Source organism: Oncorhynchus tshawytscha, linkage group LG12 (assembly GCF_018296145.1).
Source record: "Oncorhynchus tshawytscha isolate Ot180627B linkage group LG12, Otsh_v2.0, whole genome shotgun sequence".
NCBI lineage: Eukaryota > Metazoa > Chordata > Actinopteri > Salmoniformes > Salmonidae > Oncorhynchus > Oncorhynchus tshawytscha.
In genome coordinates this window covers 22,317,105-22,338,296 of record NC_056440.1, presented here as the reverse complement: position 1 = coordinate 22,338,296, position 21,192 = coordinate 22,317,105, and the positions used below count along the sequence as shown (strand labels likewise).

Here is a 21,192-nt window from a genome sequence, read left to right as displayed (position 1 = left end):
ATACTTAACTAGTCTAAAGAAGGCTTTATTGCTTATTTAATCAGAACAATAGTTTTCACCTGTGTGTAACATAATTGCAAGGGTTTTCTAATGATGAATTAGCCTTTTATAATGATAAACTTGGATTAGCTAACACAACGTGCCATTGCAACACAGGAGTGTTTGTTGCTGATAATGGGCCTCTGTACGCCTATATAGATATTGCATAAGAAATCTGCCGTTTCCAGCTACAATAGTAATTTACAACATTAACAATGTCTACACTGTATTTCTGATCAATTTGATGTTATTTTAATGGACAAAAAAAGTATTTTCTTTCAAAAACAAGGACATTTTGTAAGTGGCACCAAACTTTTGAACAGTAGTGTCAATCTGCTTGAAAATAATCAACATCCAACTTCACAGAGCTTGAAGAATTTGTTTTAAAGAATAATGTGCTAATAGACTTACCCAGAAAGACTCACAGCTGTAATTGCTGCCAGGGGTGTGAATATTTATGTCAATGGGATATTTCTGGATTTCTTTTTCAATATTTCAAAAAACATGTTTTCACTTTGTCATGATGGGGTATTGTGTGTAGATGGGTGAGAAAAATATATATTTAATCAACTTTGAATTCAGGCTGTAACACAGCAAAATGTGGAATGTGTCGAGGGGTATGAATACTTTCTGAAGGCACTGTATATTACATTGAGCTGTCTGTCTCCGGTCACATATGCTTGGCCCTCCATCACTGCGTGCGTGCATGCGTGCGTGCATGCATTGAGCTGTCTCCTGTCACTCTGAGACTTGGCTCTCCATCACAATGTCCACTATCTTCATCTAGCCAGAGAATCCGTCACAGTTACCTTATAGCAACGTCTGCTGACCAAGGAAGCTTGGCTTGAGAAATGAGAGAGAGAGGAAGAGTGAACGTCAGTGATTTTTACTGGCAGACTCTTCACTCATCTGTTTGACAAACCTCAGCCTGTGTATTCTCTAGTCTGCTGCTGCTGGCAGGCCAAGGTCTCTCCTATGTGTTTTAGGGCTGCACGATATATCAGTGAACATATCGGAATTGACCGATGTCTAGTTTAACGCCGATGTTAAAAACCGATGTTAAAGCTACCGTGCATACCTATGTAACATGACGTAATAACGCACGTAAAATGTGGCTCTACACGTGCAACACAGTAATCCTAACTAGCCCACACAATGTCTGCTGTGTGGATCGAGCAGTCAACAAGTTGAGCAGTCATTTGAAAGAGTAAGAAAATTTCTGCTAGACAACTCAAAGGCGGAGTCCATTAAAGCCAAGATAATGAAATTCATTGCCCTTGACAATCAACCGTTCTCTGTCGTGGGCGATGTTGGCTATTGCCGACTGGTCGAGCACCGGTACATACTACCAAGTGCACGATTTTTCAGATGTTGCCCTACCGGAGTTACACAGTAAAAGCGTCACTGCTATTAGCTTCACGACATAAATACTATGGAACGCCGTTTGGGTCTTTGAGTGTCAAAAAAGATACAGTAACACTGTCAAAGCTGTACACAAAAGTCTGCAAACAAGCAAACACAGGCCACGAACGATGTGTTTACAATACTGCGTTGGTAATGAAGCATAATTTGTTCAAATGCAACTTCTGGGGTAGCTTGCTTTAGCTTGGTACCTAGCTAGCACCAATACAACCAGCTTGAAAACAATGGTGCAGCCAACGGGTTTCTCCATGCATCGCGCCGACAGAAACAAACATCTTTGTTAGCCAGCTACTTAACCCTGTTGCCCATCTTTCTGGTAAGAAGAGGAGCGGGGGCGTATGCCTTATGACTAACGTGACATGGTGTGATGAAAGAAACATACAGGAACTCAAATCCTTCTGTTCACCTGATTTAGAATTCCTCACAATCAAATGTAGACCGCATTATCTACCAAGAGAATTCTCTTCGATTATAATCACAGCCGTATATATCCCCCCCTAAGTAGACACATCGATGGCTCTGAACGAACTTTATTTAACTCTTTTCAAACTGGAAACAATTTATCCGGAGGCTGCATTCATTGTAGCTGGGGATTTTAACAAGGCTAATCTGAAAACAAGACTCCCTAAATTTTATCAGCATATCGATTGCGCAACCAGGGGTGGAAAGACCTTGGATCATTGTTACTCTAACTTCCGCGACGCATATAAGGCCCTGCCCCGCCCCCCTTTCGGAAAAGCTGACCACGGCTCCATTTTGTTGATCCCTGCCTACAGACAGAAACTAAAACAAGAGGCTCCCACGCTGAGGTCTGTTCAACGCTGGTCTGACCAAGCTGACTCCACACTCCAAGACTGCTTCCATCACATGGACTGGGAGATGTTTCGTATTGCGTCAGATAAAAACATTGACGAATACGCTGATTCGGTGTGCGAGTTCATTAGAACGTGCGTTGAAGATGTCGTTCCCATAGCAACGATTAAAACATTCCCTAACCAGAAACCGTGGATTGATGGCAGCATTCGTGTGAAACTGAAAGCGTGAACCACTGCTTTTAATCAGGGCAAGGTGTCTGGTAACATGACTGAATACAAACAGTGCAGCTATTCCCTCCGCAAGGCTATCAAACAAGCTAAGCGTCAGTACAGAGACAAAGTAGAATCTCAATTCAACGGCTCAGACACAAGAGGCATGTGGCAGGGTCTACAGTCAATCACGGACTACAGGAAAAAATCCAGCCCAGTCACGGACCAGGATGTCTTGCTCCCAGGCAGACTAAATCACTTTTTTGCCCGCTTTGAGGACAATACAGTGCCACTGACACGGCCTGCAATGAAAACACGCGGTCTCTCCTTCACTGCAGCCGAGGTGAGTAAGACATTTAAACGTGTTAACCCTCGCAAGGCTGCAGGCCCAGACGGCATCCCCAGCCGCGCCCTCAGAGCATGCGCAGACCAGCTGGCCGGTGTGTTTACGGACATATTCAATCAATCCCTATACCAGTCTGCTGTTCCCACATGCTTCAAGAGGGCCACCATTGTTCCTGTTCCCAAGAAAGCTAAGGTAACTGAGCTAAACAACTACCGCCCGTAGCACTCACATCCGTCATCATGAAGTGCTTTGAGAGACTAGTCAAGGACCATATCACCTCCACCCTACCTGACACCCTAGACCCACTCCAATTTGCTTACCGCCCAAATAGGTCCACAGAAGATGCAATCTCAACCACACTGCACACTGCCCTAACCCATCTGGACAAGAGGAATACCTATGTGAGAATGCTGTTCATCGACTACAGCTCGGCATTCAACACCATAGTACCCTCCAAGCTCGTCATCAAGCTCGAGACCCTGGGTCTCGACCCCGCCCTGTGCAACTGGGTACTGGACTTCCTGACGGGCCGCCCCCAGGTGGTGAGGGTAGGCAACAACATCTCCTCCCCGCTGATCCTCAACACTGGGGCCCCACAAGGGTGCATTCTGAGCCCTCTCCTGTACTCCCTGTTCACCCACGACTGCGTGGCCACGCACGCCTCCAACTCAATCATCAAGTTTGCGGACGACACAACAGTGGTAGGCTTGATTACCAACAACGACGAGACGGCCTACAGGGAGGAGGTGAGGGCCCTCGGAGTGTGGTGTCAGGAAAACAACCTCACACTCAACGTCAACAAAACTAAGGAGATGATTGTGGACTTCAGGAAACAGCAGAGGGAACACCCCCTATCCACATCGATGGAACAGTAGTGGAGAGGGTAGCAAGTTTTAAGTTCCTCGGCATACACATCACAGACAAACTGAATTGGTCCACTCACACAGACAGCATCGTGAAGAAGGCGCAGCAGCGCCTCTTCAACCTCAGGAGGCTGAAGAAATTCGGCTTGTCACCAAAAGCACTCACAAACTTCTACAGATGCACAATCGAGAGCATCCTGGCGGGCTGTATCACCGCCTGGTATGGCAACTGCTCCGCCCTCAACCGTAAGGCTCTCCAGAGGGTAGTGAGGTCTGCACAACGCATCACCGGGGGCAAACTACCTGCCCTCCAGGACACCTACACCACCCGATGTTACAGGAAGGCCATAAAGATCATCAAGGACATCAACCACCCGAGCCACTGCCTGTTCACCCCGCTATCATCCAGAAGGCGAGGTCAGTACAGGTGCATCAAAGCTGGGACCGAGAGACTGAAAAACAGCTTCTATCTCAAGGCCATCAGACTGTTAAACAGCCACCACTAACATTGAGTGGCTGCTGCCAACACACTGTCAATGACACTGACTCAACTCCAGCCACTTTAATAATGGGAATTGATGGGAAATTATGTAAATATATCACTAGCCACTTTAAACAATGCTACCTTATATAATGTTACTTACCCTACATTATTCATCTCATATGTATACGTATATACTGTACTCTATATCATCGACTGTATCCTTATGTAATACATGTATCACTAGCCACTAACTATGCCACTTTGTTTACATACTCATCTCATATGTATATACTGTACTCGATACCATCTACTGTATCTTGCCTATGCTGCTCTGTACCATCACTCATTCATATATCCTTATGTACATATTCTTTATCCCCTTACACTGTGTATAAGACAGTAGTTTTGGAATTGTTAGTTAGATTACTTGTTGGTTATTACTGCATTGTCGGAACTAGAAGCACAAGCATTTCGCTACACTCGCATTAACATCTGCTAACCATGTGTATGTGACAAATAAAATTTGATTTGATTTGATGACCAGTAGAAACTGCAGTCATTTTTTCCCCCATTATTCTTAGCAATGACTTGGGAATCCTTGTGAGTATTAGCAAGTTTGCCACTTGTTGTTCGCCTATAGAAATCGAACTTCAGTTAATGAAAATGAATAGCTAGCCAGCTACTTAACCCTGTTGCCCAAAGCCAACGTTATAAGCAGCCAGCTAGCTTCCTCTGGCAAATGATGCGTTGTGAAGGCTAGTGATGTGTTGTGTTGTGAAGCTAGCCACAATAAGGATTAGGAACAATAGTGGAATTATGCACTGAGAATTGATTGTTTAATTACGCCAATAAAAATATAAAAAACCTGAATTTGAGAATCAGACATTCACGTGTACAACTGATCTCATTGTGTTTGTTAAATATGTGGTTACTCTTGATGCTCTAGTGATGATGATTGGGAGCCAGAGGATTTGATCCCATCCTGGCAGGGGGGGAGGATTGTGTTGTGAAAACCATGCCTTATGTCCGTTTAATCAGTGTTAGGAAATCTGTTGCTTGCATTGTAAATACAATGTTAGCAGAAGGCATGGCAGGCTGAACAATAAATCCCTGCCAGCTCTGCTGTACCAGCCAACAGTGAGAAATGCACAGCATTGTGTTATGGTCATCATGGCAGTGGTTTGTTTGTTTTCAAAATAAAGTGAAATACATGGCAGACACTGCTTATTGACACTGCTTAATATCGTCTACACACCATGTTGTATCTATCATGCAGGGACAGTTCGTTCTGATCTTCTCTGTTCTGTTGCTGACTGCCACTAACCAGGAGAAGGGAGGTTAGAGCAGTCAGAGAGGTTGGACAGCGTGTGGGGGCAGTCCTGTCCTGCTCAACTTCAGCTTCCTAAAGGATGTGACTGGAGAGTTGGTCTGACCTCGCTCATTCGCACGGAATGGCTCGCAGATGTCGCTGGGAGATTAAAGGCATAACAGTCATGACTGTGTCAGAGGAGGCAAGCGGTTGGAGGGGTAAGGGAGGCGGGGGGTATGCGCACTCAGCCAATGGGGCACAGCATCACTGAGTAGCAGTCAAGGTCAAGGAAAGACACGGATGGACTGGTCCCAGGTCACCTCATAGCACACTCTCTCACTATCTTTCTCGCTCTCGCTCCCTGTCTATCGCTGTCTCTCTCGCTCTCTCTGTCTCTCTCTACCCCCACTCTTTTTCTCGATCTCCCTCCCCCTACTTCCCTCTCTCTCAGCAAGGCCCAGAGACTGAGTTGTTGTCTAGTATTTCTGGGTCTCCTCCTCAGGTTTCAGCCCAGTTCTCTCAGTGTGCTGCAGGGATGAGTCCTGGCAACCTAGTAGTAGGAGAAGGAAAGTAGCAGGATATTCTAATTTAGTGAAGGTGAAACTATTTTTTAAATATGTTGAACTCTGGCCAGCTAGATTTAAAAGACAATTTGACATGGGAACGACAGAGTAAAGATGGCTGCCTCAGGAATTGGATTTACATTTTCATTATAATTTCTTTGTTTTTTTTCATTTAAACCATGGCCTTGTGTTAAATTAAGAAACGCGCAGTATACAAGATTTATGGAATCCGCCCATTGGTTGTTTCAGGATGTCACCGTGGCCACACATGCAGCAGCGCCCATCGGTTGTTTCAGGATGTTACAATGGCCACACATGCAGCAGGCCCCAACAACTGCCTGCAGTCTGAGCTTAGAATAAGACTGATGAGGAATGTGATGTTGGGTAAGCCAACTTCTGCCACTCAGATATGCACAATGGGCATTACTCACACTCCCTACTTGTCAGCCAGGCAAATGGGGAGAGGATTAAATGGTGTGGTGGTCTCTCCACGTTTCCTTATTAGCAGAATCCCTCGTTGGTGTGTTGTGTATAGATGGGGTTACAGCAAACTTGTGGTATTGGCAGGGATACTATTTGACCTTGCCACTGTGGTCTAAATACTTCCACATATTTACCAGTGGGGCTAAGTCACAATGACTTCTGCCTAAGTGCTCTCTTTATTCCAGCTGGTCTCTGTGCTGCTCTGGTTTTCTGTGGTTGCGTCCCAAAATGCACTATTTTCACCAAAGCCCTATGGGCCCTGGGATAGGGTGTCATTTGGGACGCTGGCTGTGGTCATGGTCAAACCGAATCCTAAAGCGCATACATAGAGGACATGCCACAGATTCCCTCATTTGTCATTCCCTCTTAGGTAGATTAGACCAGGAACCAAGCCACAGTCTGACATGGTCAGGTGTGTTGACTTCAGGATAATGTAATATGGTTTTCATCAGGTTAAGTGACATTGTTTGCCATGTTTATTACATACAAGAGGATGTTTGTTTAATTTCATCAGGGAAACAGGGGCTGTTATGTGTCTTACAGAAGAGGGTCAGTGGAATGTCTCTACAAGGTGTGTGTGTGTGTGTGTGTGTGTGTGTGTGTGTGTGTGTGTGTGTGTGTGTGTGTGTGTGTGTGTGTGTGTGTGTGTGTGTGTGATTGCAAGGCTGGTTATGGCCCAGCACCCCTGTGGTGCTTACTGTGTCGTGGGCTGGGGGAGCTGAGCAGCTTAAGGGGAGTGCGTAGGGTGCTCAGAGTGGGGGGGGGGCTGTGTCCTCACCCTCCTCCTCCTCCCCCCCCGTACTACTGCTGCCATATTCTCATCGTGGATGACTCAGTCCCTATAGACGTGGACGTGGAGACCCTAGGGGCCACAATGCTGTGGTGAGTGTGGCCCTAACTCACACTTGAGTCTCCACATGATGCTCACCATGTCCAGCAGGCCTACACACACACATTAGCAAGTTGAGGTGCTTGTCCACTGTGGAAATGACAAACATGTTCCCTATAGGTTGCATTAAGCTGAGGTGTCAACAATATCTCATGTATAATACATCTGTGTGATAAGAATTAGTTTAAGATTACTTGAAAAAAACACGAGTTTGAAGGGTATTGAAAGTGCCTTGAGTTACAGTATTTTATTTTTTCCTTTACAGTTGATGAAAGTTGGTGATGAATATGCAAATACAGGACATAAAGATCAACAGTGCAAAGCATTTTATTTAGTCTCAAATACGGCTGTTATGTAATTATGTAAATGTGATTGCTTTTACCTCAGATGGAATACAGTGTGCTCTCTTTAGCAGCGACAGCAGCACAGGTTCTCATTTCAGCTTCTTAGTCATAGAGAAACAGCCTTTAGCCAAGGCTCTCTCTCTCGCTCTCGCTCTCTCTCTCTCCCATCTTTTGTATACATAGCTGAAGTGGACGTTTAATCAGTCAAAGTATCTAAAATGGCTCCAGGTTCAGTCATTTATATTCATCTGAAAGCCATTTCAAGCATAATAACGAGCTTCAGATACCTAGCTATATCACAAGTAAACAAACTGTGCTCCTCGCCTTCCCATCCTACCTTCAGCAAAATCACTTCTTGTATGACCTGCTGTCACCAGTTATTTTACAGGCTGTTTTCATCTATGCTGTCTCCATTGACAGCGGGCCTGTTGGTGTGTGTGGAATACTAAGTGAAGTGTGTAAGCGCAGAGTGGTTTGTCTCAGAAGTGTGCATGCATTAGAGACACAAGCGAGCTCTCGGGGCCACAGTGAGCAGGGCCGCTACTGCTCCTACACCCTGTGATGTGAAGACTGACTTATCTGACCACTGAGAGTTAGTGAGAGTTCGACTACTAGTGAAAATAACTTCAATGAGGCAAAAGCTCTCTCTTTCTCTCTTTTTTCCTGCTTGATGGTGGGAAAAGATCTGTTTGTGGAGATGAGACTGATTAAAAAGAGAGGTTTGATGATTTGAAAGAGTTGGGATTGAGATTGCAGGACGCTATTGCAGCCAGGGGTATTCGGGGGTATTCGGGAATATTCAGGGGTATTCAAGGTCGGCTTGTGGTCCCTAGTACTGTGGCTGCTGGTTTTCTTTTTGACTAAGATTCAGTCTAATCACCTGATCGCTCAGTTCTGAATCTGTCCCTGATTATGAGAGAAAGATAACATAATCAGTGCTGCGCTTCAGACCTGGCTATCCCTGTGGGTTGGTAGGGTGGCGAGGCCTGAGCCTGACTATCCCTGTGGGTTGGTAGGGTGGTGAGGTCTGAGCCTGACTATCCCTGTGGGTTGGTAGGGTGGCAAGGCCTGAGCCTGACTATCCCTGTGGGTTGGTAGGGTGGCGAGGCCTGAGCCTGACTATCCCTGTGGGTTGGTAGGGTGGCGATGCCTGAGTCTGACTATCCCTGTGGGTTGGTAGGGTGGTGAGGTCTGATCCTGACTATCCCTGTGGATTGGTAGGGTGGTGAGGTCTGAGCCTGACTATCCCTGTGGGTTGGTAGGGTGGCGAGGCCTGAGCCTGACTATCCCTGTGGATTGGTAGGGTGGCGAGGCCTGAGCCTGACTATCCCTGTGGGTTGGTAGGGTGGCGAGGCCTGAGCCTGACTATCCCTGTGGGTTGGTAGGGTGGTGAGGTATGAGCCTGACTATCCCTGTGGGTTGGTAGGGTGGTGAGGTCTGAGCCTGACTATCCCTGTGGATTGGTAGGGTGGTGAGGTCTGAGCCTGACTATCCCTGTGGATTGGTAGGGTGGCGAGGCCTGAGCCTGACTATCCCTGTGGGTTGGTAGGGTGGTGAGGTCTGAGCCTGACTATCCCTGTGGGTTGGTAGGGTGGTGAGGTCTGAGCCTGACTATCCCTGTGGATTGGTAGGGTGGTGAGGTCTGAGCCTGACTATCCCTGTGGGTTGGTAGGGTGGCGAGGCCTGAGCCTGACTATCCCTGTGGGTTGGTAGGGTGGCGAGGCCTGAGCCTGGCCATCTCAGGACATGAGGGATCAGTGGGTAGTCTGGAGCAACACATGGTCTCCATCTGCAGGGATGACCCTAACTAACACTTTAATTAATGAGAGCACAATCTCACAGACAGACAGACTGGAAGAGTGGAAACATGCAATAACCCCACAAGCTCTTCTCTCTCTGCCCATTGCAAGAGTAGCGCCACCCTCAAAAATGCCCTCACTAACAATGGGCAAGGGGTGTTACTATGCATTTAAATGTGTGATTTGATGATTGTTTTCTGATTCATCTAGTCACAATAGAGCCAAACGTAGTTAATGTCTGTCGTTTCATCCTCAGTGTTTGGTCTGAGGTGCCAAGTCATACCTGGCTGCCGCTGTTTCTGTTTCTATTTTTATTTCAGATGAAGCATACAGAAAGCACTCCAGATTGATTCTCGATTCCCTTTGATGGTTTCTCAGACGTTGCCCTCACACATTTCCCCCTCCCAGAACCACTGCAGCAGATAAAAGCAGCTTCAAAGCCGGCAGCTTTCCGCTCAAATCTTGTTTTTTTCCCACTTATATGTTTTCCATTACTGTGAGAAAAGATTTCAGTTAGATTGGTTGGAAATGTTCTTTCACATTTGGCGTTATCAACTGACTCAAACCGATCACGCTGAAGATCTCAGTGTTCTATTCGTGATCAGCTGAGTTTTCAAAGCAGGGATTGTTCTGTGCTTCGGCTGACATGCCAGTTCGCAGTTGACAGGATTGTATAATTGTATAGACTCAATCTTAATACGCAAGAACGATACTGACAAACACCAACTGAAGTCTGCCAGTGTATAGTTAAAATGAGGTTCTATCATGTGAATATCTATGTCCCTGAGCTAAGGTGGGGATGATTATATCATGTGAATATCTTTATTGTCCCTAAACTGACACTGGGTGAGGCTTGTGATGATGTGAGGATATGTCCTTGGGTAGACCTCAATAGGGGCATTGTTCCCTTACTGGAGAAAGGTGAGGCCTGAGAGGATATGGGAGGTACAGTAATACTCACAATGGTTAGGGACTCTGAGGAATCAAACATTTCTAAGGATGAAGCTATTGCTTGCTATCAGAAACCCCACATTTTAACCAACACCCATAGATGGAATTTAGAGCATGTTAGTGGTGTGGTGCTCATCCCTTGAGCATTGTTTGTACACTTCATCAAAGATGACCGAAAACCTCACTATCTAATCATTGTTTTTTGTACATCTCTGCTATTCAGAATTGTCCAATAACAATTGCATTTAATCTGGCTACAATCAATACAACAAGTGTAGACATGATCTGAGTGTTGAGTAAGCCTGCAGGGTTACACTATACAAGACTGAAGTAGTACCAGACCATCCTCTCTATCTAACCATCTTGAGAGCTTGGAACTAAAAGGTTCTATCAGAAAATTCTGATGATTCTGATGATTCTGAGATAATTTGCTTTAAAGTCGCGAACTCCCATTGGTTTGAGTGGTGTCAGCAATTTGTTTCTTGTATTCTTTTGAACTTAAAATTAATTGGTTATTTAGAATACTTGAATCTTTAGAATCTTGCCATAATATGGACTTAGCCCTATTTGGTAAAATATCATCTTCTGTATACCACCCCTACCTTGCCACAACAAAACTGAATTGACTCAAACGCGTTAAGGAAAAAAATTCCACAAGTTAACTTTTAACAGGGCACACCTGTTAATTGAAATGCATTCCAGGTGACTACCTCAGTAAGCTGGTTGAGAGAATGCAAAGCTGTCATCAGGGCAAAGGGTGGCTACTTTGAAGAATCTCAAATATAAAATATATTTATTTAACACCTTTTTTGGTTACTACATGATTCCATGTGTGCTATTTCATAGTTTTAGATGTATTCACTATTATTCTACAATGTAGAAAATAGTCAAATAAAGAAAAACCCTGGAATGAGTAGGTGTTCTAAATTGTTGACTGGTACTGTAGGTAGAGAACATTGAACATAACAAGGCTATGTTAATTTGGACAAAAATGCAGATAGAACCTTATAGTCCTAAGCTCTCAAACTGTTACAGAAGTGTTATGATTAATTGACTTCTCTGGCTCTAGTCCAGGACCTGGTCTTCACTCAGCTCGGTAAAGACCAAGCTGAATCCTAGCTTCCACTTAAGTAAAATGTTAACTTAATATGCATTGATGTCAATGGGAGACTAAGTGAAAGTTTGACTTAGTGGAAATTAAGATTCACCTCATGGTCAGAAGTTAATTTCTAATAATGTGAGCCATTTTGCCCCATAGGGAGGAGGAACAGAGCAGCAGAGGTTCAGCAACAGCACATCCTCATGGTGTTTCTGATATTACAGAGAGATCCCATATGAAGATAAAGTGAGGTCTGCTGCCAGAGAGAGCTGCCCTTGCCTGTAGACTAGCTGGCTGGCTGTTGGTAGATCGATATGACTGAGTGTTAGTAATGAACGGTGCCTGCTAGTCCGGGGAAGTGTGGTTTATTTATCTATACTCTTCACTGCTTGCTTATTTTTCTCCCAAGGCACTGGCAGGATGTATTCAGAAGTCAGGGCGATGATAAAATATTGTTTTCATTTATTCCTGTCATCTGATCCATGAATCTGTTTTATCTGTGTTCCGTTTGTTGTCTGGGTTACGGGTCTGGCCTTTGGACCCAGCCATGAGCCTGTCTGCTGAAGGCCAATTGACCAGCCTGTCCTGTAGAATGCAGATGACTGGCCAACGGCCTCCTAGCTCCTCATTACCTTCCAGTCACATTGTGGCGGCTGGCTGGTTCATTACCATGGTGATTGCAGCAGGCCTTCTTCCTCCCCAGTGCCCAGTCTCTAGAACCAGAATCATTACATTAGAACACTTTTGGCGCCAGCAGTGTGTTTTGGTTCAGCTCATCGCCAAACAGGGAAAACATTGTTTAAACTCATAATCTGTTCATCTTTCTTTAGACTTACCTAAAATAAATAATGGGTTTATTGTTATGGTTTATATTAAAATGTTTATTAGACTTGTTAAAATGTAGATGTTCCAAAGGCACGCATCAGCAGCTTGTATGTGTTGAGGCCTGAAGCTGCTAAACGTGTTTATGTTAATTAACGCAAAATTACCATGTGACAGGCATACTTTTGCATGACAATAACCGGCTGACAAAATTTCATGACCGCCACAGCCCTAGCATCAAACACACCATGGACAGTGAGTTAAAGCCCCTGGCTATGTATATACAGTGCATTCGGAAAGTATTCAGACCACTTGATTTTTTTCAACATTTTGTTACGTTACAGCCTTATTCTAAAATGGATTAAATAGTTTTGCTATTTAATCTACACACAATACCCCATGATGACAAAGCAAAAACAGGTTTATAGATTTTTTGGGCAAAAAATTCAATATATATTTAAATATGACTTTTACAAAAGTATTCAGACCCTTTACTGTACTTTGTTGAAGCACCTTTGGCAGGAATTACAGCCTTGAGTCTTGTGTATGACGCTACAAGCTTGGCACACTTGTTTTTGGGGAGCCTCCCCCATTTATCTTTATTTAACCATTATTTAACTAGGTAAGTCAGTTAAGAACAAACTCTTATTCTCTGCAGATCCTCTCAAGCTCTGTGAGGTTGGATGGTGAGCTTCGTTGCACAGCTATTTTCAGGTCTCCCCGGAGATGTTCGATCGGGTTGAAGTCCAGGCTCTGGCTAGGCCACTCAAGGACATTTAGAGACTTGTCCCGAAGCCACTCCTGCATTGTCTTGGTTGTGTTCTTAGGTTCGTTGTCCTGTTGGAAGGTGAACCTTCGCCCCAGTGTGAGGTCCTGAGCACTGAGGAGCAGGTTTTCATCAAGGATCTCTCTGTACATTGCTTCATTCATCTTTCCCTCGATCCTAACTAGTCTCCCAGTTCCTGCCGCTGAAAAACATCCCTACAGCATGATGCTGCACCACCATGCTTCACCGTAGGGATGGTGCCTGGTTTCCTCCAGACATGACACTTTGCATTCAGGACAAGGAGTTCAATCTTGGTTTCATCAGACCAGAGAATCTTGTTTCTCATGGTCTGAGAGTCATTTAGGTGCCAAGCGGGCTGTTGTGCCTTTTACTGAGGAGTGGCTTCCGTCTGGCCATTCTACCATAAAGGCCTGATTGGTGGAGTGCTGCAGAGACGGTTGTCCTTCTGGAAGGTTCTACCATCTCCACAGAGGAACTCTAGAGCTCTGTCAGAGTGACCATCGGGTTCTTGGCCACCTCCCTAACCAAGGCCCTTATCCCCCAATTGCCCAGTTTGGCCTTGCGGCCAGCTCTAGAAGAGTCTTGGTGGTTCCAAACGTCTTCCATTTAAGAATGAGGGAGGCCACTGTGTTCTTGGGGACCTTCAATACTGCAGACATTTTTTGGTACCCTTCCCCAGATCTGTGTCTCAACACAATCCTGCCTCGGAGCTCTAAGGACAAATTCCTTTGACCTCATGGCTTGGTTTTTGCTCTGACATGCACTATCAACTGTGGGACCTTATATAGACAGGTGTGTGCCTTTACTAATCATGTCCAATCAATTGAATTTAGCACAGGTGGACTCCAATCAAGTTGTAGAAAAATCTCAAGGATGATCAATGGAAACAGGATGCACCTGAGCTCAATTTCGAGTCTCAAAGCAAAAGGTCTGAATACTAATGTAAATAAGGTATTTCTGTTTTTATTTGTAATAAATGTGCTAAAATTTCTAAAAACCTGTTTTCACTTTGTCATTATGGGGTATTGTGTGTAGATTGAGGATTATTTTTTATTCAATCCATTTTTAGAATAAGGCTGTAATGAAATGTGGAAAAAGTCAAGGGTTCTGAATATTTTACGAATGCGCTTTTGTGTGTGTTTCTAAATTCAGCAAAAAAAGAAAAGCCCCTTTTTCAGGACCCTGTCTTTCAAATATAATTCTTAAAAATCCAAATAACTTCACAGATCGTCATTGTAAAGGGTTTAAACACTGTTTCCCATGCTTGTTCAATGAACCATAAACAATTAATAAACATGCACCTGTGGAACGGTCGTTAAGACACTAACAGCTTACAGACGGTAGGCAATTACGGTCACAGTTATGGAAACTTAGGACACTAAAGAGGCCTTTCTACTGACTCTGAAAAACACCAAAAGAAAGATGCCCAGGGTCCCTGCTCATCTGCGTGAATGTGCCTTAGGCATGCTGCAAGAAGGCATGAGGACAGCAGATGTGACCAGGGCAATAAATTGCCATGTCCGTACTGTGCGAAGCCGAAGATGTTAACAAATTTCTTGTTAACAAACTATAGTTTTGGCAAGTCGGTTAGGACATCTACTTTATGCATGACACAAGTAATTTTTCCAACAATTGTTTACAGACAGATTATTTCACTAATAATTCACTGTATCACAATCCAGTGGGTCAGACGTTTACATACAGTAGTTGACTGTGCCTTTGAACAGCTTGGAAAATTCCCGAAAATTATGTCATGGCTTTAGAAGCTTCTGAAAAATAATATAAATTAGCCTGATTTAATTGGAGGTGTACCTGTTGATGTATTTCAAGGCCTCTTTGCTTGACATCATGGGAAAATTAGCCAAGACCTCAGGAAAAAAATTGTAGACCTCCACAAGTCTGGGTCATCCTTGGGAGCAATTTCCAAATGCCTGAAGGTACCACGTTCATCTGTACAAGCAATAGTATGCAAGTATAAACACCATGGGACCACACAGCCGTCATACCGCTCAGGAAGGAGATGCGTTCTGTCTCCTAGAGATGAAAGTACTTTGGTGCAAGAAGTGCAAATCAATCCCAGAACAACAGCAAAGGACCTTGTGAAGATGCTGGAGGAAACAGGTACAAAAGTATCTATATCCACTGTAAAACGAGTCCTATATTGACATAACCTGAAAGTCTGCTCAGCAAGGAAGAAGCCACTGCTCCAAAACCGCCATAAAAAAAGCCAGACTACGGTTTGCAACTGCACATGGGGACAAATATTGTACTCTGCTCTGATGAAACAAAAATAGAACTGTTTGGCCATAATGAACATCGTTATGTTTGGAGGAAAAATGGGAGAGGCTTGCAAGCCGAAAGAACACCATCCCAACCGTGAAGCACGGAGGTGGCAGGATCATGTTGTGCTTTGCTGCAGGAAGGACTGGTGCACTTCGCAAAATACATGGCCTCATGAGGAAGGAAAATTACGTGGATATATTGAAGCAACATCTCAAGACATCAGTCAGGAAGTTAAAGCTTGGTCACAAATGGGTATCCAAATGGACAATGACCCCAAGCATACTTCCAAAGTTGTGGCAAAATGGCTTAAGGACAACAAAGTCAAGGCATTGGAGTGGCCATCACAAAGCCCTGACCTCAATCCCATAGAAGATTTGTGGGCAGAACTGAAAAAGCGTGTGCGTGCAAGGAGGCCTACAAACCTGACTCTGTTACCCCAGCTCTGTCAGGAGGAATGGGCCAAAATTCACCCAATGTATTGTGGGAAGCTTATGGAAGGCTACCTGAAATGTTTGACCCAAGTTAAACATTTTAAAGGCGATGCTACCAAATACTAATTGAGTGTATGTAAACTTCTGACCCACTGGGAATGTGATGAAAGAAATAAAAGCTGAAATAAATCATTCTCTCTACTATTATTCTGACATTTCACATTCTTAAAATAAAGTGGTGATCCTAACTGACCTAAAACTGGGAATTTTTCTAGGATTAAATATCAGGAATTGTGAAAAACTGAGTTTAAATGTATTTGGCTAAGGTGTATGTAAACTTCCGACTTCAACTGTAGGTAGGTAGGTAGGTAGGTAGGTAGGTAGGTAGGTATAATAATAATAATAATAATAATAATAATAATAATAATAATAATAATAATAATAATTAATAATAATAATACTGGCTGTTTTTCTACTTGGCAAGTGGGATTAATAGGTGAAAGCGCGGTAGACTGTACTCCTCTAGGATTTTCTCTCCCTTAACTACCTTTTTGGTATTACCCACATGATATAGCGCTGTTTTGCCATACTCACAGAAGCTGTGGGAACCGACTATCCACATGGGCACTGATACAGGTGGTGTTTCTGGTCCCTGTTACTGGTTGACTGACCCTCCTCCAGAACAGAGGCTGGGTGCTTATTGACTGGCCCTCCTCCAGAGCAGAGGCTGGTTGACTGGCCCTCTTCCAGAGCAGAGGCTGGGTGCTGGTTGACTGGCCCTCCTCCAGAGCAGAGGCTAGTTGACTGGCCCTCCTCCAGAGCAGAGGCTGGTTGACTGGCCCTCCTCCAGAGCAGAGGCTGGGTGCTGGGGATCACTGTGAGTCACCATGCTCCCCCAGGCCTGCTAGCACAGCATCCCATTCTCCTACCTACAGTACACACTCTACTCTGAATAATTGAACAGAGCAGAGGGGGAAGGAAGAGGCAAGATGGAGAGAGGATCACCTCCATTAACAGATGCCAGGAAATCGGTGCTCTGTGTGTGCATACAGTCTGTGTGCACTGTGTGTGTGTAAAGCAGTAACACTGATTGAGCGGGCATGATCAAAGAAGGGTGGTTCCTCGAAACCGCTGCCTCATTTAGACCAACAGAAAGCCCTGTCTGTCTGTCTGTCTGTCTGTCTGTCTGTCTGTCTGTCTGTCTGTTGGACTGTCTGTCTATCTATCTACAGTGTACCTATGGCTGGCTACACTTAACCACCCTGCATTGTGGCTCAGGTGGGCCTCTAGAAGGGGACCCAGCAGGGGCGATGAGGCATAGAGACCTTTTTTGGGCTCATACAATGTCTTGACATTTCTACTACATTTTTCTTCTACATTTACTTGGTATTCTTGATTGCAGCATTTTCCAGGTATCTGGAAAAGCTTGACACACAAAATGTCTTAGTGATTCTGTTTAAATCCTGGACTAGGTTTTCTAGAACTCCCAGTAGGTAGATTCACAGATTTTGTGCTTATTCCCTCCTGATTGCAGGAATCTTTCAACCAGGATTTAGTGAGATAACACTGTGGATGGTACACACTAACACACTGCCTATGCGAGCTGTCTGTCTGTATCCATGCCCGGCCTGTCTGCAACTCCCTCTCTAATTACAGGAAATGTTAGACATTGTAATATAGCTCAGCCCTGCACCCAATATAGCCCTTTCCTCATGTGTCATCATCTCTAATTGACTTTTATATCTGAGGCTGAGAGGAGATCTGGTCTGTTCCATGTATGGCTGATGATGCCATTGTTATTATTTCTGAATCTCAAGAGGCGAAGAAGCAATTCCAGCTTTACACCGTGTCCTCCTTTTTGCATAGTTTTCCCATTTGCGCAGGATTAAAGATACTGAAAATCTGGTTTCCACTGGTGTGTGTGTGTGTGTGTGTGTGTGTGTGTGTGTGTGGTAGAGGTGATGATTGTGGGTATGGAGGAGGAGGGGGGTGCAGCAGTAACCCATTTGCATCTCCCCTCCATCCCTCATTTCATAGGCAGATTACCATCCTTTTATCAGTATGAATCAGTATTTGTCAACATATTTACATATAAACTTAGTAAAAAAAGAAACATCCCTTTTTCAGGACCCTGTCTTTCAAAGATAATAAATAAAAATCCAAATAACTTCACAGATCTTCATTGTAAAGGGTTTAAACACGGTTTCCCATGCTTGTTCAATGAACCATAAACAATTAATGAACCTGCACCTGTGGAACGGTCATTAAGACACTAACAGCTTACAGATGGTAGGCAATTAAGGTCACAGTTATGGAAACTTAGGACACTAAAGAGGCCTTTCTACTGACTCTGAAAAACACCAAAAGAAAGTTGCCCAGGATCCCTGCTCATCTGTGTGAACGTGCCTTAGGCATGCTGCAAGGAGGCATGAGGACAGCAGATGTGGCCAGGGCAATATATTGCCATGTCCGTACTGTGAGACGCCTAAGACAGAGCTGCAAGGAGACAGGACGGACAGCTGATCGTCCTCGCAGTGGTAGACCACATGTAACAACACCTGCACAGGATCGGTACATCCAAACATTGGAGGGTGAGGAGGGTGAGGGCTAGGACCATTCCCAACCAGAAATGTCCAGGAACTTGCAGGTGCCTTGGTGGAAGAGTGGGGTAACATCTCACAGCCAGACCTGGCAAATCTGGCTCAGTCCATGAGGAGGAGATGCACTGCAGTACTTAATGCAGCTGGTGGCCACACCAGATACTGACTGTTACTTTTGATTTTGACCCCCCCACCTTTGTTCAGGGACATGTTATTCAATTTCTGTTAGTCACATGTCTGTAAAACTTGTTCAGTTTATGTCTCAGTTGTTGAATCTTATGTTCATACAAATATTTACACTTGTTATGTTTGCTGACAAACGCAGTTGACAGTGAGAGGACGTTTCCTTTTTTGCTGAATTTATGTAGATGCATATGTGCGCATCTAATTGTGAATTTGTGTGTCATTCATTGTGTGCCTCCTATGTCAGGGTAGCCTAGTGGTTAGAGCGTTGGACTCGTTACCGAAAGTTTGCAAGTTCAAATCCCCGAGCTGACAAGGTACAAATCTGTCATTCTGCCCCTGAACAAGGCAGTTAACCCACTGTTCCTAGGCCGTCATTGAAAATAAGAATTTGTTCTTAACTGACTTGCCTAGTTAAATGAAGGTAAAATAAAAAAATAAATGTCTGAATCCTCAGATATCACTATGTATGAATGAACTGTGAATGGAGTTTCCTAACTGCTGTCCTCTCACCTCTCCAGGTGCCCCTGGTTGACCAACACAATCTCCCCCGCCGTGCCTCTCTACAATGGCGTCGTCTTCCTATTTGTGCTGGCCAACTTCAGCATGGCTACCTTCATGGACCCTGGAGTCTTCCCCAAAGGTCAGTTCCCTTTTACTACTGAAAGTGTCTGTATGAAATGAATGGGTCTCTCTCTCTCTCTCTCTCTTTACGTCTGTCTGTCTGTCTCTCACTCGCTCTCTCTGTCCGGGTCTTTTCAGTACCCATTAGCCCACAATGCCTGTTTTAGCTAATAAACTGGGCCCTCTCTGCACCATGCTATGCATGACTTACAGGCCTGTGACCTGGCGACCAAGTCCTGGTCGAGGTTACGAGGCCCACTGCTGCTGCCTTTGAAAAAAGACTGGCAGTACTTGATGGTAGTCAGCTGTTAGTAACGGTATAGAAAGGGAAACACTGTGTGTGTGTGTGTGTGTGTGTGTGTGTGTGTCGTCCACTCTCCTGGGGAATGGCCCGGCCCCTATGTTTAGTATAATGATCGTTGAATGTGGCCCATTTACAAATTATGGTTGTAACATAATAAGCTCCGGACTTTAAGAACTACTTGTCCCCCCATAAACAGGTAATAATCGTTACAGCACATATGACACAGCCAGGTTCATGTATCTTCCTGAAGTGGTCTCTCCTTACTGTGGTTGTTGTGGAGATGGAGTGGAGAGCTGCAGTAGTTTGAAAGAGAGAGAGTGTTACAGAGGGAAACACATGCCCACTATATTGAGATGCCTGTGGCCACTTGGATAATCCTACTGTTCCTGCCTCCACACACTGTATCTGTGTGGAACTAGGCTGTATCTGACAGTTCTCTGCTGTATGGAGCTAGGCTGTATCTGACAGTTCTCTGCTGTATGGAAGGCTGTATCTGCAGGGAGAAACAAACTGCAGTTAAATCCCTGCTTCTAAGAGCGATATGGCCTCAGGGGTATATTTTGTAGATCCTACCCTGTCAATACAATCCTCATGAGCTGTCATCTCTGCTGTATGGAGCTAGGCTGTATCTGACAGTTCTCTGCTGTATGGAGCTAGGCTGTATCTGACAGTTCTCTGCTGTATGGAGCTAGGCTGTATCTGACAGTTCTCTGCTGTATGGAGCTAGGCTGTATCTGACAGTTCTCTGCTGTATGGGGCGAGGCTGTATCTGACAGTTCTCTGCTGTATGGAGCTAGGCTGTATCTGACAGTTCTCTGCTGTATGGAGCTAGGCTGTATCTGACAGTTCTCTGCTGTATGGAGCTAGGCTGTATCTGACAGTTCTCTGCTGTATGGAGCTAGGCTGTATCTGACAGTTCTCTGCTGTATGGAGCTAGGCTGTATCTGACAGTTCTCTGCTGTATGGAGGCTGTATCTGAGTTCTCTGCTGTATGGAGCTAGGCTGCTGTATCTGACAGTTCTCTGCTGTATGGAACTAGGCTGTATCTGACAGTTCTCTGCTGTATGGAACTAGGCTGTAGGCTGTATCTGACAGTTCTCTGCTGTATGGAGCTAGGCTGTATCTGACAGTTCTCTGCTGTATGGAGCTAGGCTGTATCTGACAGTTCTCTGCTGTATGGGCTGTATCTGCAGTTCTCTGCTGTATGGAACTAGGCTGGAGCTATCTGACAGTTCTCTGCTGTATGGAGCTAGGCTGTATCTGACAGTTCTCTGCTGTATGGAGCTAGGCTGTATCTGACAGTTCTCTGCTGTATGGATCTGCTTCTCTGCTGTAGGCTGTATCTGACAGTTCTCTGCTGTATGGAGCTAGGCTGTATCTGACAGTTCTCTGCTGTATGGAGCTAGGCTGTATCTGACAGTTCTCTGCTGTATGGAGCAGTGTTAAACAATTGTTGTTCTACAATGTAGAAAATAGTAAAAATAAAGAAAAACCCTTGAATGAGTAGGTGTGTCCATACTTTTGACTCGTACTGTATGTACA

General features: G+C 44.7%; 1 protein-coding gene across 2 annotated transcripts in view; it reads left to right on the top strand.

Annotated features, from left to right (window-relative positions):
- LOC112262712 (palmitoyltransferase ZDHHC8B) overlaps window positions 1-21,192 on the top strand; it is a 112,706-nt gene that overhangs the window by 70,920 nt on the left and 20,594 nt on the right. For both annotated transcript variants that reach the window (XM_024438428.2, XM_024438430.2), the window contains one exon: window positions 19,244-19,365. In XM_024438428.2, coding sequence (XP_024294196.1) covers window positions 19,244-19,365 — 122 coding nt within the window. The remainder of the gene's footprint in view (window positions 1-19,243; window positions 19,366-21,192) is intronic.